This window comes from Trachinotus anak, unplaced genomic scaffold, assembly GCF_046630095.1.
Source record: "Trachinotus anak isolate AG129_WGS33_773 ecotype Australia unplaced genomic scaffold, CSIRO_AGI_Tana_v1 ptg000028l, whole genome shotgun sequence".
Lineage (NCBI taxonomy): Eukaryota > Metazoa > Chordata > Actinopteri > Carangiformes > Carangidae > Trachinotus > Trachinotus anak.
In genome coordinates, this window is record NW_027273879.1 from 1,530,902 (window position 1) to 1,547,219 (window position 16,318).

Below are 16,318 nucleotides of genomic sequence, written 5' to 3' on the forward strand. Positions count from 1 at the left end.
TTCAGAGCGTTAGGACTGACATTATCTTTTCACCACCTTTTCTCCTGTTTTTGTCTGTTAGGAAGATTAGTTGTTGTAACTTTGTTGTGTTATATTTGGGCAGGTTATTATGGACTGAGGCTTTGATACTTTCACAGCATTAATATAGAACCTAGACCTGCTTTATAATCACAAACACATGGACATCTACCTTTAGACTGGATGGAGCTTTAAAGTTTTTTGGAAAGTTGTAGCTCTTTGTTTGATGTTGCTCTTACTGGACTCCACATCTCCAGAATATGGAGTAAGAGTAAGTCCCAGGTAAAAAAAAAAAATCCTATTGAGAACATCACCCACAAACATGAATAACAGAGTGGAAGCTCCGAGTGGTACAAACAGGGCAACACACAACATGAGCACAGAACAGCGGCCAGGAGCTTTTCAGCGTGCTGCACCGACAGAATAATGACTGCAGCTTATCTTTGACTCCAGCGTCACACAGCTCGTTTAAATAAAACATTTAAAAAAGGAGTGCGTCCTCTCGCTCCTCTCTCTGCCCCCAACTGGTTAAGTCCCATTTGATTGTTGCTATGAAGCGTGCACATGAGGACACACTAAGCCGTGCACACGCATGAATACGAGTATTCCCCACCTGATGCTGTTTGGGGACGGAGGCTTGCTCCACCAACGTTACAGCACCGGTAAAAGAGTCACATCTATTCGCCGTGGCAGGAACACGCTGATGAGGCAATTTGTGGGTTAAAGGAAAATAAAAAGTTCCCACATAATGATCACAAATAGCTGCAACGCTTTTTAAAAAATATTCTGTACTTGAAGCAGCCTGAGCTGCAGCTCAGAAAAATCTGAAGAAGTGTTTTTTCTTTGAATGAAAGCAGAGACTTCAGAAAAAAAGCTCTGCTGCTTGAAGGAGACCCAGCAGAAACACATTTTAAACACATCCACAGATAAAGTGAGTCATTACAGACAGATGAAGTGAGACCAGGCTGATGTTACCGCACATCTGTTCTGGTTCAGTGGGTGTAAAGTACAGCAGAGCAGCGACAGAGAGGCTGCGTGGTGATGCGTGACAGCAATAGCTCAGTCAAACCGGGTTAAAGACAGAACACACCGAGCGGAGGAGGAGGAGGAGGAGGATGAAGAGGAGGATGAGGACGAGGAGTTATAATGGTGGAGGTTATGTGATGGAGTGCAGTCATGCATGGTCCTCTTCTTGTCTATATTCTACTTACAGAAAAGAAAAACTGTTTTATTCCTCCTCCACCTCCTTCTCCTCTCCAGAGAGCGGTGAAAGGATGAAGGGTGGAGCAGTGGAAACGAGAAGAGAGAGAAGGGGACCAACATCATCATCATCATCATCATCCTCAGGACAGATTAGGGTTCAGTAAGAGACTGTATCTCTACGAACAGACACGGTGATAGGCGTGAAATAAATGGAGGTATACCAAGAGAGAGAGAGAGAGAGAGAGAGAGAGAGAGAGAGAGAGAGAGAGAGAGAAACATGCCCTGAGGATATTGGAGCTGTGCAGCTCCATCAACATGACAAGCTTTGTCCTCTCTGCCTCGAGATGCAGCACGTTTCAGGGGGAGGCGGAGAGAGGAAGTGGAGCTTCGGTCAGCGCTGAGGGAATTCCTTCATGCAAAACCACTTTCTGCCTCTAAAATTCACAAGGAGCAAAGAGAAGCTGCAGACACGACAGCACTTTTTCATCTGACTGAAAAGACTACTGTCACCAGTGTGTAAATTAAATATCACTGATGTGCTGTGAAAGTTATGAGTTAAGGGCCTGAAGTGGACACCCATACAGCTCCGCAGGGATGATGCATTTTTGTAGTCCAACCTGGATGTCAGCGTCGCCCTGGTTCCCTCCACAATCTGCCAAAAGGATTTCTCCATTGTCTTTTGGATTATTACAGAAAACAAACAACAGTTTCTGATCCTGACAGGTTCTGTTCAGCAGGATAATCTTCACTAATGACTCCACTTTATGATGTTTGAAGTCTAAATACAATCAGCAGCAGTAAAAAGCTCATGTTAGGCTATAAACCAACGACACCATGCTCACATGACTTCACTGTTAAATGTCCACCTGTAGTTTGATTCAGCTCTGAGCTCTTCTACAGAAGCCTTTCCTCTGGCAGAGTTAGTGACAGTTTGTAGAAACACAGCGAGGCTGTAAAGGTGGACTGGTGAGGAGGTCGGTTTTCATGTTGGACTGATGACGTTTAACGTCCCCGACAACCTCTGTCGTCTCATTTAGACTCTTGTTAGCAACCGGCCTTTTTAACAGACGGAGAAGCTTCAAGAATCAGGACTGAGGGATTTACTGATGGGTTTTATGTTGTAGAATAAAATGTGAAAATATCTGGAGCTTGTGTTAACACAGACCTTATTTCATCTAACCAAAAACACATCCAGAAGGCCCATAGACCCAAGACGAGGGAACAGGAAGTACTATCATGCAACTTATTTCCAGGTTTTAGGACTCATTCCTGCAGAACTCTATGACTCTATGACTGCTTGTGTATTTAATTCAAATTTCAAAAAGACAACCATGTTTAAAACCAGCCAGCTCTGAAGCTTCAGATCCTCTAAATATCAAATCTAATAGTTTTTACTCCAGTCATGTCTCCCTCATCCTTTCAAACCTCTGAACTGGTTTTACAGGATGATAACTGCTCCTGCTGTGTGGTTACTGTCCATGTTGTAGGGACTGGTTTTTTTTTTGGTTTTTTTTGCTGGTGTGTCCCCAAGATTTCAACACACTGTAAATGCCTGTATATGAATGAATGGAGGAGAGTGTCAGGGACATTCTAAGCCTTAATGGTGGTACTGTTCGTGGTTCTTGTTCTATTTCTTTGCTTGTTTTCCTTTGGGAGGAATACTGACCGTGATTTGAGTTGCAGCCAGAATTCCCATCTTCCCATTAAAGCCGTGCTGGCACGCTGCGATCACTGACGACATGTTGGACACGTGCAGGTCTGTGCAGATCACAGTAAGAGCCTCTCTCACTGCTGCTGCTGAATCCTCACTGCAGTGTTTCCCATTTTCCCACTGATTAAACATCTTTCTGTGAAGACTAATTTTTACTGCACATGACAAAGCAACTGAATTTCCTGCAGCTGCTTCACAATAAAGGCCTCCTGCTGGTTTACCTGTGGAACGCTTTTAATGTGAAACAGCAACAGGAAAAACACTGGAGTGAAGCTGAAGTTCAAAGCATCAGATTGAGTTTGAGGCTCCCACAGTGCTGAGGGCTCGACACAGACAGACTTTAAGAGACAGGGGTTGGGGTGAGGGAGCAGACTGTCCCTGGTTGAGTGAACCTCACGGCTGCACAGGTTAGTGTGATGTTCCCCTGCTGTGCACTCTGCAGGTGAGGTGGAAACGCACGTTCCCACAGCCACGACTCGGCTCAACTGAAGGGTGAATGGACCACACTTACTACAATATATATAACACTTTCTGGTCCTATAGTCCACTCAAAGTGCTTTACACCAAACGCAACTTTCACCAATTCACTCACACATTCACACACACACACACACACACTCATGATACCAAATTTTGGGGGTTCATGTGGAGCCAGGAATCGAACCCCACTCTCACCCAGTGAGTTGGCTGAGGGCTGCACCTGAGCCCCATTTTTCCTCCTCATGTAACACTGTCACGATGCATTCATGGACATTTATGGAGTCTGGATGGGTTTATGCTGCATGTTTGGTGTCATCACATCTGTAAAAGGTGATTTAGTACAAACTTCAGTGCATCAGTTGGACGACAAAGTGACTCTGAACAATATTTGAAATATCACTTTAGTTTTGATTATGATTCATTAGCCACAGATTTGGTTTATGTGTATAGTTTTTTTTCAGTCAGTTGCCCAAAGGTTATGAAACCACACAAACAGCAGGCAACATGCTGTACATGAGTGGCTGTAGATATCACTACTGAATGAAATGTGCTGTTGTGCAGCTTATTAAGTGAATTGAAATGAAGGACTATCATTGGAGTGTGTTGTGCTGACTTCAAGAGCATGTGTATGAAATTTGTGCTCTCTGGTTTAACTGAGGACAAGAGGGAGACTTTTTAAGTCTGTTTTGTTAATCAGGTCCAAAGTGTTAAATGGGATCACAGCCACGTTTTAAATAGCTGCAAACTCCCTGGTTTATGAAGGGAGTGTCGCGGAGATGAAAATTTCCTCTGGGTTTTCATCATCACAGGGTGAAACATAATGACACTCAAACAGCAGCTCCACACTCATAGCCTGCAGTGCATCTTTCCTCTGGATTACAGAAGAATGTGGTGATTATTTGGTGGACACATTCAAACAATACGTCTGACTGAGCCCTCGTGCAAAAAGGGGCTTTAGATGGAGAGCTAAGTCTTAAATCAGAGGCAGGAGTGTAGCTTTAAGCAGCTTAGCTGCATTGTAAGTAAACACATTACACCCAGTGCATTGCCAATCTGACCGACTAGAATAGAATATGAAATGTTTCATGAACTCCTGCCGGGTAAATAGTAATGCCTCAGAGAGAGAGAGACAGAGAGACAGAGAGAGAGAGAGGGAGAGAGGGAGAAAAACACAAAGAAACTTCTGATTTTATTCACTGAAAAAATAAAACCAGGGAGTGAACCTTCAGCTCTGCTGCTGAGCCCCTGACACCAGCACGTATAACTCCCCTGAAACAACATGCACTGATGAAACCAATATTTAATACACCTCTGGATCAGCTCCAAGTATAAACACACACACAAATACAGTACAAGTCACACATGTCATGAGGCCAAACACTCACACTTTATCATACACGTTACTGAGTCATACATTACTGAGCTCTGTTAGCGGTGATTAGACTTCACCACCAAATAACATCAACCTCTCCCAAACCCTGTCTCCTAAAAATGATGTTTATATGTCACTAACTTGTTTTGTTAAATACGTTTTGATGGAAATTGCTGCGAGGACTATGGACAACGATCAGTCTCCTCCTGAGTGTTTTTTCTACCACAGTCTAACACAGTTGTGAGGAGGTAAGTGGACCTGGACTGTGGCTTTTTACAGCTGAACACAGCTGCCTGCTGCTCATTGAAACCGGGGCTGGTGAGAGGAGTGAGACTGAACCAAAACAGTAACGTTGTGAGCTGGAAAAAACCAAAACAATGAGCTGAAAGATGCTAAAACACTTAGTAGAGCTAAGTGTGGGGTGATAACTCTGGGTTTACCAGGATGAGCGACCTCTTTCACTGACTTAGTTAACCCATTGTTAGTATAAAAATAAGAGAAAATGTCATAAGGCTAAAAAACCTTTAAAATGTCATATATACATATATATAAAAATCAGCTACATACATAACATTCACTGATATATCCATGTTGGATTAAGACTATATGGGTCAAGGAGGGATAAATAGTCATAAATCAGGTGCTAATGAGGACAAATATGAGCATGCATGGCACACCTGCTCATTAGAGAGGAAACTCCAGAGTATATGAAAATGTAATTGAGGCCATCTAATGGCACGCTTCCTGTTGCCAACTGTATTCATAAGGAAAATCATTAAGGCAGATGCACCGAGTCCACTCCGCCTCCTTCACCTCACAACTCTTTCATCCCTCCCTCGCTCCCCCTCTTCCTACATTTAGATAACAGTGACACATTTTAGTTCAGGTTCAAATTGGTCCCATGGTTGGACCCATTCGAAGACCAGCCAGGGCGATAAGACAGCACCCTGAGCACCCTCTTCTTCTGAGTTTTGAATATTCTTCGTATTTTCCATATTTCTACATTTGATTTCTCTTTTTTCCCAGACTTCTAGAGACGTTCACACCAGGCCTTTTCTCTCTCTAGTCCTGTTATGTTTCTTTGCCTCTGTTCTGATTTTCCTTTCATTTCATTCTTCAGATAAGATGACCCAGAAGCACAAGCCCGCACAAGCAAATTGTGTGTGTAAAAAGGCGCCTGCACAAGTGTGTATTTCATGTGCGTTTGCACACAAGCATCAGCTCTAATTTGTGGTACATGGTGCTGAGCAGAAAGAGAATATTGATTTTATGGCATCTTATTATTAAATACCATTTTGATTCACTCTGCTTTCTGTTAGAAAATAAAAGCTTGAAGACAAAAGTGCTTGTGTCTTCATTTTGAGGCTTCAAAATAAAAGCATCCCAACGACGCAACTTGCATCTGCTTCAGAATGAGCTCTTATAAATATTCATCCTTGCAACAACTGTTGAGAGGAAGTATTTTGAGGATTTTCAAAGCCCACGGGAGGCCGATAACAGATGTACAGTAGATCTGCAGCCACAAAAACACACACCACACGGTCCACTGAGTCTCTTTCAGAGACTTTCATCACCCTGTAAGGATCCTGAGGCAGCTGTACATGAAGACCAAAGCGAGATGTCAGGTCAGCGAGGAATCTTCACAGAGAAATCACGCACTGCTTCTTCAAAGTCAGCACTGTTTAAATACATGATTTCCAAATTTTGTTCGATCTTTGAGAGAAAAGGTTGAATTCCAGCAACAAGTCTATTAAACATTTCCTTCAAAGATGTTCATCAGGCATCAAATTCACAATATGAAAACCCAAGAGTCTCATTCCCAAACTTCAAAACCTTAAAAATTATCTTGTAGACAGTTTGGATACGGTTATTGTTCAACCTGCTTCCCCATCACCTATTTGGAAGGTCCCATATTTTGCACTTCTCCTGTGTTTCATTTGAAGTGTTGATCTCTCAGGCAGCTCTTCCTTCAGACTATATGGGACCTTTAACTCTATAAAAATCCTTTTTTGCATTGCTCATCTAGTCTTTTCAAGATTATTCTCTATGTTAGCTCATGTTTGAGATTCATTTGTACTCTGTGGATTTTAGCAGATTTACTTTGCCTTGTTTTAAGGATGTTTTTATCAGCTGATGTGGTAATTGTCTCAGGTGTTTGGTCACACCCGCATTAAAAAAAACCCACAAGCTAAATTTTGCTATGAAATTGGTTCATTTCAAAACCTGCAGATTCACACTGTGCCGGTGGTGAGACGTGTTGATGGTGCTGACTTCTGAAGGAATGGAAAGCCTGAGAGTCCAAAATGAAGAAAACTACCGTAACTCATTAGCTGTGTTGCACCATCCGGTTTTATTTAACCTCCTCTGTTAGAGAATAAAAACTGCTCCATCAAAGAGGAATGAGTTTGAAGTTTTAGTCAGTTATGAGACAGGAGTCGATGGTACAAATATGTCTTTTGAATAAACTGTGTGATCTTATTGTCCTGTTAGTGACAGAGCTTGATAACTGACAGTTAGCAAACACAATAGCAAACAAGTTTTTGTTTCCCGTTTCAGTTTTTTAAAACTCTCTCATATAATTTGATTTTCCTGCACATGTCAATCAGGTCTGCATTTGCAAACATTTTGTCTTGTCTCAGTAAAAAAGATGCAGATGAAGAAGCACTGACAACTTGATGATGACGATTTCATGATACACGAATAGTCGTAAAAACATCAGCAGGATTGGTGCTTGGCTATTTTCTCTACTTTGAAAAAAAGCTGAACACACCCAACACAATCATCCAGACAACTGGCTTTGCTTACAGTGGATTATACAGGAATAATTCTCCACTCATCGCTGCCATTAGCACTGTGACAGCTGACTGTCTGGCCTTATCAGTTAACACACTCCACTGGATGAGCCTGGAGGAGAGGGAAACTTTTCCCCGCTGTGAGCTCTCCCACCTTTTACAGCTGGATCCCACCACTTCCAGATCAGGGTCACAGTCTTTCCAGAGGAACCGTCGCTCCCTCTGATCTCTCAGCCAGAGACAAATTTGGTAAGGCATCAAATCCCATGTCAGTTCACACTACCCACTCAATACATGGAGGAGGTTTCAAAATATCAGCAAGCGCCTTCTCAAACATATTTCCCTCCACCGTAGGGAGGGTTACACTTGCATGGTGGAGCACATTTCCTCTTCATGCAAAACCAGACCAAGAGTTCGCAGCTCTGTGGGACTGTACCTGGGAACACTAACGTCACAGCTACATACTAACGTCAGCATGCTAACCACTGGTGCACGTAACTTGCAAAAACACTGAGACTGTCCTTCTGTAAAACACGTCTCACTGTGTTTTATTGCAAGACGACATCTAGTGGCTGTGGTAATTATAGCAGGAGCAAAGGAGGAGGTCAGGTGACGCAGCATAAAGAGCGAAGCCGTTCACGTCAGGAGGAGGTCGGGGTCGATGGATGGGTCAACAGAACACAGGAATGTGACACAGGAGAGCGGGGTTCAGTTGTGTTGTTTCATCCATGATTATTCCACAACCTTCACCGTGATGTCATCATTACCACGACAACAAAGGTCCTCTGACCTTAACGCAACACTAATCTTAACCCACACATCACAATCTTTTCCTCAACCCAACCAAGCTATGACCACTCCATAAGCTTAGCTGCACGTTTATTATTGTAACCATGGCGACAAAGCTCCGATTCGCCATTGTTGGTCCACTCAGCATTTTTATTGTTGTAACCATGACAACCAAGGTGCGAGACACCTGCCGCCGTAGGGGCACTACTATGGGTGGTATCACAGGGTCAGAATAAACGACCTGTGTGGTCGTTCAGGTTGGAAACATGGAACTATTTACTCCACCACATTTATCTAACTTTAAACTTCACTTAAAAGTGTCAGTGCAGGAAATTCTAACAATGTGATCCGCTGAAACTACTTTTACTGAAATACAGTAGAATACTTCTTTAACCACTGATGCTGAAATGCTCATAATGGTGATGCAAACATGCTAACGCAGATGTAAGCAGTGCAAACCGCAGCAGAGGATGATGGAATATTGTTAGTTTTGCAGGAGTTTCGTCATAAACAACATTCAAATTTTAACTTTGATTGCACTTGATAAAAATTTAAAGTTTTTACAATCCAGCCTGAGGGGGACATGAATGTCTGTTAATGCCAGTTCATCCAACGGCTGTGCAAACATTTTACTAAAACCACAACTGGCAACCTCATGGTGGCGCTAGAGGGAAAATCAGAGGATCAGTAAAGTCATGAGGGTTCATCCTCTGGGAACCACAAACATCTGAATCAAACCTCATGGTAATAGATCCGATAGTTGTTGAAATTTTCAGCTTCCAGATGTGTCAGAAAATGTCAGAAAATACTCAAATTAGCCACAGTGCTGCTCCAGAGCCTCGTCTGACTGTTCAAGTCAGTTCACAACCCAAAGATATTTTCTGTCAATCAACAAATCAATTAATAGTTTCAGTCTTAAACGGAGGATTAATGCAAAACACACAACAACATGCACAACACAGCATGTGCATGGTCACAGAGAATTAACCAACATGCATCACTCATCATTCTTCACATCTGATGTCACTGCTGTGATGTCTCCTGGGCTCTTGTGGATGTCTGCAACATTCACTGACTCTCTGATATTTGTAAATTCATTCAGGCTGACAGAGCGACCTTTAAGGCTTTTTACTTCTATGTGGCATCACTATAAAACCCTCAGTGAGCTGCAGTGTGTCTGCAGGTGAATGGTGAGCTTACAGCGACTTTATTCAGCTTTGTGGAATTTTTCATTTTATGTATAATCCTCCAAATAATCCTCCACAGACATGTTGCTGCAGTGTCTTTCTGAAATGCAGGCTATTAACGGATTATCCTTCATAAAGTGTCCGTGGCTGCGCTCTGTGGGGGGGCTGAAACAGCCCTGTTGATCCAGTCACACACCGAACACACTCCGCTCAACTTTGGAGCCGAGTCCACTGAAAAGCCGCAGTTCACTCACCTTCTTCCGGGGCTGCCATTTCATCATATTTGTAAAGCAGATGTGAGCAGCATCAAAGTGTCACAACAGCCGGTGCGGAGCGGTGCGCAGCGGCAGCAGAGGCATCTCACACCGGAGGTACAGGCTGCCCCCGCCGGCTTGAAGCCTCACAGTCGGCGCCGCTGTGGAGGGAGAGTGGTGCAGACGCGCCGGCTGCAGGAGGGAGTTTATAATTCCGTTATACAGACACCGGGAGCCCCCCCGGGGTGACACCGAGCAGAGAGCGGTCTCCTGTCCTGCGGCCGCCGGTTTGTGCAGAGCATCGTCCGCCCGCTCCGGCAGCTTCAGCGGCTCTGAGGACTGAACTGAGCCGAGGACCGAGGACCGAGAGAGCTGGAGCCGTAATCCTACACTGTTCCCCACACACACACACACACACACACACACACACACACACACACACACACACACACACACACACTCTCTCTCTCTCTCTCTCTCTCCCCCTGTAGCCTGTGTATTTATGACTAATAAGCAGCTATAACTATACTGTGTAAGTCACAGAACAATAATAAATGTCATTTTTACAAAGATTTATGAAACCAAGAAATACTCAACTAATTGTAAATTCACTTTTGGTTCATGTTTGCTTAATATTAATGATATATAATATAAATGTAAATAAATTAAAGGCAGGACTTTGCAGTTTGTTGTGCATTTTGTATTCACCCCCTGTTTGAGACCAATACTGCACTTCAAAACAAGAACTATCAAATTAAAAGTACTACTATGATATGTAATACATATATTATATATTATACTATTGGGTCAATACTTTGACCCCACCCCTCACCTAAAAGCAGTATATATATATAATATGTTTACTGCACATTATAACAGAGATTTAAGGCATTTAGATGTTAATTAATGAACAGTATTTTCAACAATTAACCAAACACTCATTTTAAAAGTGACGAGTTGGCACACAGGGCATGAAAATGATGGCTAATATGACAACAGCGACAAAGACAGTTAAAGCAATTAAAATGTGAGGGCAGCACTTAAAGACGAGCGAGCAGGTTGCATCAGGACACTTTGACCTTTCAGAATTAAACAATATTTTCAAATTAACTGGTGCAGGCACATTTTTATAGAGCCTGTTCTGTTGGAGCTGTATTCATTATCTCGGTCCTCTGGGACGTTTCCCAGCAACTTCAAGTAGTTAGTTTGTTAAATGTTATTAATTTCTTCTCTTTTACACAAGAGGGGAGAGGGAGGAACAGTGTAAACAGCATTGCAACAAGACAATTCAGTCACTCGTTCGCACACAACAGATCCACTGATTAAAACATTCACATGTATTATTGAAAATATCAGCAACATAACTTTAAAGTCCCTCAGAGGAAAGAGAGTCTCTCACTTCAGTTTTATTGCATTTCATTTCAGTAGGAAGCTGCACGTCCACTTTGGTCCAGGCTGAAATATCTCAACAACTACTGGATCGTTTGCCATGAAATTAGGTTCACACATGCATGTTTCCCAGAGGATGAACCCCCCCGACCCTGGTGATCCTCTGATCTGTTCATGACCATGACAGCCTCTGTTGCACTTTGTGTTTTGTGCTACTTGGCAAATGTTAACATGCTAAAGTGGCAAACACTGTAAACACTATACCTATATGAACCACTATAGCATGTTAGCATTGTCTTTGTGAGCGTGTAAACTATTAACGAACAAGTAAACTATTAATCGATGGATATAAAATTGGTCAGCAACTATTTTGAGAGTTGATTTTTTAGAAAAATGTAAAGTATTTGATGGTTCCAGCTTCTCAGCTGTGAGGATTTGCTGCTTTTTAGTCTTCATTATGTTAATTTGAAACATTTGAGGTTTTATTTTGTTGGTCAGACAAAACAGGAAGTTGGCTGACATCACCTTGGGCTCTAAGAAATTCTGATGGCATTCTTCCTGTGTTTCATAGACCAAATGATTAATCAATTAATCAAGAAAATAGTCATCGGATTAATCACTAATGATCATAAGTTGCAGCCCCAGTTAAGATTTTGTTCGGTTTAAACATGGTTCAGGGGTTACAGGGCTTTGTCACTTGAACGTTAACATATGTTGGGTTTTTGGGGGCATTTAGTGAAACGACTGACACTGTCCTAAAACAGGAACCACATGGCTGATCCCAGACTGGTTAGAGAACGAGAGGAGGCACTAGGAGAACCCTACACCTCTCTGTGCATCTCTGCGCTGAGGGTGGCAGGGAGGGCTGTTTGAAATCGGAGCCGAGGGTAATATTATTGTGGATCAGGGAAGTTGAGAGGGCAGGGACACCGGGTCTCAGAGAAAAGCCTTCAGGATCCTTTACCCTGCATAAACAAAGACAGACGGCAGCGAGACCTAACACCCAGAATCCTGCAGAGCAAAGGAGAGAGTATCAGCGATGCTGGGGACGGACTGTGGAGGTGCCAGGGCCGAGACTGAAGGAAATCAATGGAGGATGAAACAGGTGTCACATAATTGGTGGTTTGTTTATGAGGCTTTTCTTACACACAGTGGACGCTCGGCCTGAAAGGTGCTTAGACACACGTGGAGTTCATCATCTGTGACCTAGTATATCTGAAGATGCATGTATATACAGTCTCTATGTGTGTGTGTGTTTAATGTGAGGAAGAGGACGAGCAGAATGAAAAGGAGCGAATCGGAGAGAGGAAATTCACACTAACGTGACAGCTGACAGAGTAATAGGCACCTGTATGATGTAGTGAGAGCTCCTGATAATTAATGTGCCTTCACGTCTCTGCTCAGTATCTGCACCCAGGCCAAACTGGCATGTGCACACACATACACGTGCACATCGCTCTACAGGGTGCAGCCGGCCCCGCCTCCCAGAAATTACATTTATATACCACTCATTTTCAAAAGCAATGTTTTACGATTTGAAGAACAGAGAAAAATGATGTTTTTATTCACATGATGAGGATATGTTGTTTACATGTTGTTCAGCAGGTTGTAAATATGCTGATACTGAATGTATCAGTAACATGTTCACAGACAACACATTTGTTTTCCATTAAAATACGATATGTAGGTTTGTAAAGGGGAAATTCAGAGGCTCACACGTCGGGTTTCAGTGAATCTGGACTGAAATGTGTTTGTGCATGATTGTAACGGCTTCCTCGGATCAATAACAGAAATTAACTTCACAGTGTGACAGTGAAGGTAAATTGTAGTGAAGGATGAAGATCACCAACCCCATTTCCAATAATAGAAATACACACACACACACACACACACACACACACACACACACACACACACACGGTGTGAGATTTCTGCTTGTATGTGACTGTCAGTCATTTAAAGAACAGCCTAATCTCCAGAAATAAACGGCCGAGGGCAAATTAGATTTAGAGGAGAATTACCACTTCTGGCTCTGTACGAATTCCTCACTGTGGCTTTAATTTGGTCGTCAGCTGAGCGATAACCCCGGCTCCATCACTGCAAGCGCCTCCGCTGACTTCAGCTGCTGCTATTGTTCACCATCTCAATGAGAATAAAACCTGTGTTCAGTAAATATGAGCATGTGAGCTGTAACTGAGGCGAGCTGATCTTTAATTTGTAATTTTCTGCTCAGCGACTGACCAGTAACAGGCTGTCACCTCATAAAGCAGCAGTGACCAGTGTTACTGGAGCTCAGGAGAGAAGTGAAACCGCATTAAACTTAGTGGCACCACACCAACTTAACTAGTTGTGACATGATAGTGTTGATGTCATTTCTCTGAAGACTATGATGAAACCACCTGATAACAAAATAAGCCATTAAAGCTCATCAAATAAATCTTCTGCTTTCACTGCACTTGAAACCTTTTATGTAGGACACTTTTTTTTTGTAGGACAGTTTTTTGGGTTTTTTTTTTTAATGGCTGCTCTCAGATCAGTCCATAAAAAAATCTCCACAACAAACAGACATTATACTCCCAGAGGATGAACCGCTGCCACCCTCTAGCGCCACACTGAATTTTAAGTGAAATATATTGATAACTATTGGATTTCCAATAAATTGGACACAGACATTTGATAATCCCTATTTTTTCAGGTCAGGTTTTCAGATGTCCAGTGAAATATCTGAACTTCTGCAGGATGGATCAGTGCGGATGGACAAATGAATTTCTCTGGATGATTTATCCGACGGACTGATCCCCTGACATTTCCCCTAACACATCCACGAAGGTCACATTTGTGACCTGCTAAACATGTCTGTTGTTCATTGTCAGGATGTTGATGTTAGCATTTAGCAGGAAGTACATCTTAAAAAAGCTGCTAGCAGGCCGTAGATTCCCACTGTGCCAAAGAGTGTGTAAATCTATCACTGTACAGTTGATGTTAACATTGTGTGCATGTTAGCATTCAGCCTCCAGTCATTTAAGCTTTCAGGTCACATCACCAAAACTCCTCTTAGCATTTAACATGCACAATATCAATGTTAAAAAAACATTATCAATGATGGCAGCTTTAGAAAACTGTGGATGCTGCTTGTTGACAGCGTCTGCAGTCTGTGTGTGAATGTGTGTGTGCAGCTGCAGTAAAACACAAAGGTATAAGTGAGGAAACACCTCAACAGAAGCAGATACAACATATTTGCACTGGGGAGGAGAAAATATTACATTTCTGTCTGGTAAGCAACCAAGCACATCACCCTGAGATCTGGTGACTGATATGGGGTTTGACAAGTATCTGCAGGAGTGTGTGCGCGCACGTCTGTGTGTGTGTGTCTACAAAGGAGACTGATGATTGAAGGAGGTGAGAGGGCTAAAAAACATTTTTTATTTCATTATGCTCCTTCATCCCTTGTCCTTGTCAGACAATGTGACTGACTGTCATCTGCATCCTGCACACTGAAGTGAGCTGTAGAGGCTGAGAGGCTCTAATTCACAGTCTCCCATAAGACATGCTGGCTCATACACACACACACACACACACACACACACACACACACACACACAACATACAGCAAACTCACACACATAATAAAAATAATATGAGTATGAGAAGCATGGGAATGTGTGACTGAATAAAATATTGTCACAGACTTAAACAAAACTGATATTCAGTATGCAAATGTGTGGCCTGTGTTAATAACACGGTGAGACCCGTTAGACTCAGGTCCCCTGTGTGAGGTGACAGCCCTGAGGGAGCGCGCCGACTCCTGCTGTGTTGATATGAACATCAAAGACAAACTAACTGCAGCAGAGAGCAGCTGAGAAGCTTCACATCTGGATTAAAAACAGTCAGATTCAAACAGCGCCACACGCTGCTGCCCCTCCACTGCCCACACTGACGGCAGCACCACTGCTGCTGCATCATATCAAGCTTTAGGATGAAAGGTGAAGAAATGTGTTACTGGTTTTACCTGGTTTTCATAAGATTCACTTTATTTTCAGATTTTATGTTACTCTTACTTTAACTGCAACATAAATGTTAGGTAAGACACTGTTTTAGAACAGTTTGATTATTGCCAGAGTTAAAGCTGTGTTATAGCAAGCTAACATTGCTAGCTGTAATGTTATTATTGTAAACTCCACTATTTAGCCTTTTAAATTGTTAATAATACATTTCTTATCATTGGTAAGTTTTTGTGATGTTGTGTTGTGTAACCTGGTGGTAAAAGCAAACAGGATATTCACCAATGAAGAAGAATCTGAATGCACCAGGAAAAAACAGAAAATTAGTATTTTGAGTTGTGCACATACTTTATCCCAGCTACTTGCTTTCTCGTGGTACGTTACATGAGAATAACAATAGATAATAAGAAAGTTAATTTGTGGAGGACCTTTCCTATCTGAAATGCAACTGAAGGTATTTCACATAGATTTCATAAAAAACATTTAAAGCACTTAGCAAATCAAAGGTTGCAGACAAACAATAAAATACATTGAAATGTGAAATAAAACATACATATACATCAACAGTATCCTGAGAAGTTAGATCTGAAAAGATGAATCTTGGTTGTAAGATCGATGCATTAGTCTAGATGAGAAAAGACAAGAGCATGAATCACTCTCGTTGCATTTTAAACCCGGTTTTGATGTATTTTATTTTACTACTGTACTAAGGAATTGGCCAGTGTTGTTTATGGACCACGTGCTTCCACTGTTCAGTAAATACCTGGTGGTAAATATGACCACAGGTAAATAAACTGCCAACTCTCACTGCTATTATATGAATGTTTTCAGAGCTGCAGTGGTTGGGACCCCTGTTGTGGCTGACCAATCAGGACTGACTACACTTCACTGCAACACAACAACTGACAACAAGACTGCACTAAACTATCTTTCTTCAAGCGACGCCTGCCAGCAGAGAGGAGGTCAGAGCAATCACGCCACATCTGCCACCGCTGTGTCAGGCAGCAGAACGCACCATTTCAGATTTCTACATCAGGTTCACGGCGATCAGATACGTGAGGGAACGTTCTGCGTGTACGTGACAGTTCATATGAGACGCTCCTCTATTGTTGTTAGACACAC

At 42.4% G+C, this 16,318-nt stretch overlaps 1 protein-coding gene across 3 annotated transcripts in view; it reads right to left on the reverse strand.

The window, feature by feature from the left end:
• ttc28 (tetratricopeptide repeat domain 28) overlaps window positions 1-16,318 on the reverse strand; it is a 116,982-nt gene that overhangs the window by 74,596 nt on the left and 26,068 nt on the right. Inside the window, exon 1 of one of the 3 annotated variants that reach the window (XM_071465335.1) lies at window positions 9,807-10,308. The exons of the other annotated variants lie outside the window; for them this stretch is intronic. Within the exon in view, the coding sequence (XP_071321436.1) occupies window positions 9,807-9,833 (27 nt within the window). The 5' untranslated portion in view covers window positions 9,834-10,308. Of the gene's footprint in view, window positions 1-9,806; window positions 10,309-16,318 lie in introns of those variants that run through there. 3 annotated transcript variants of the gene reach the window in all.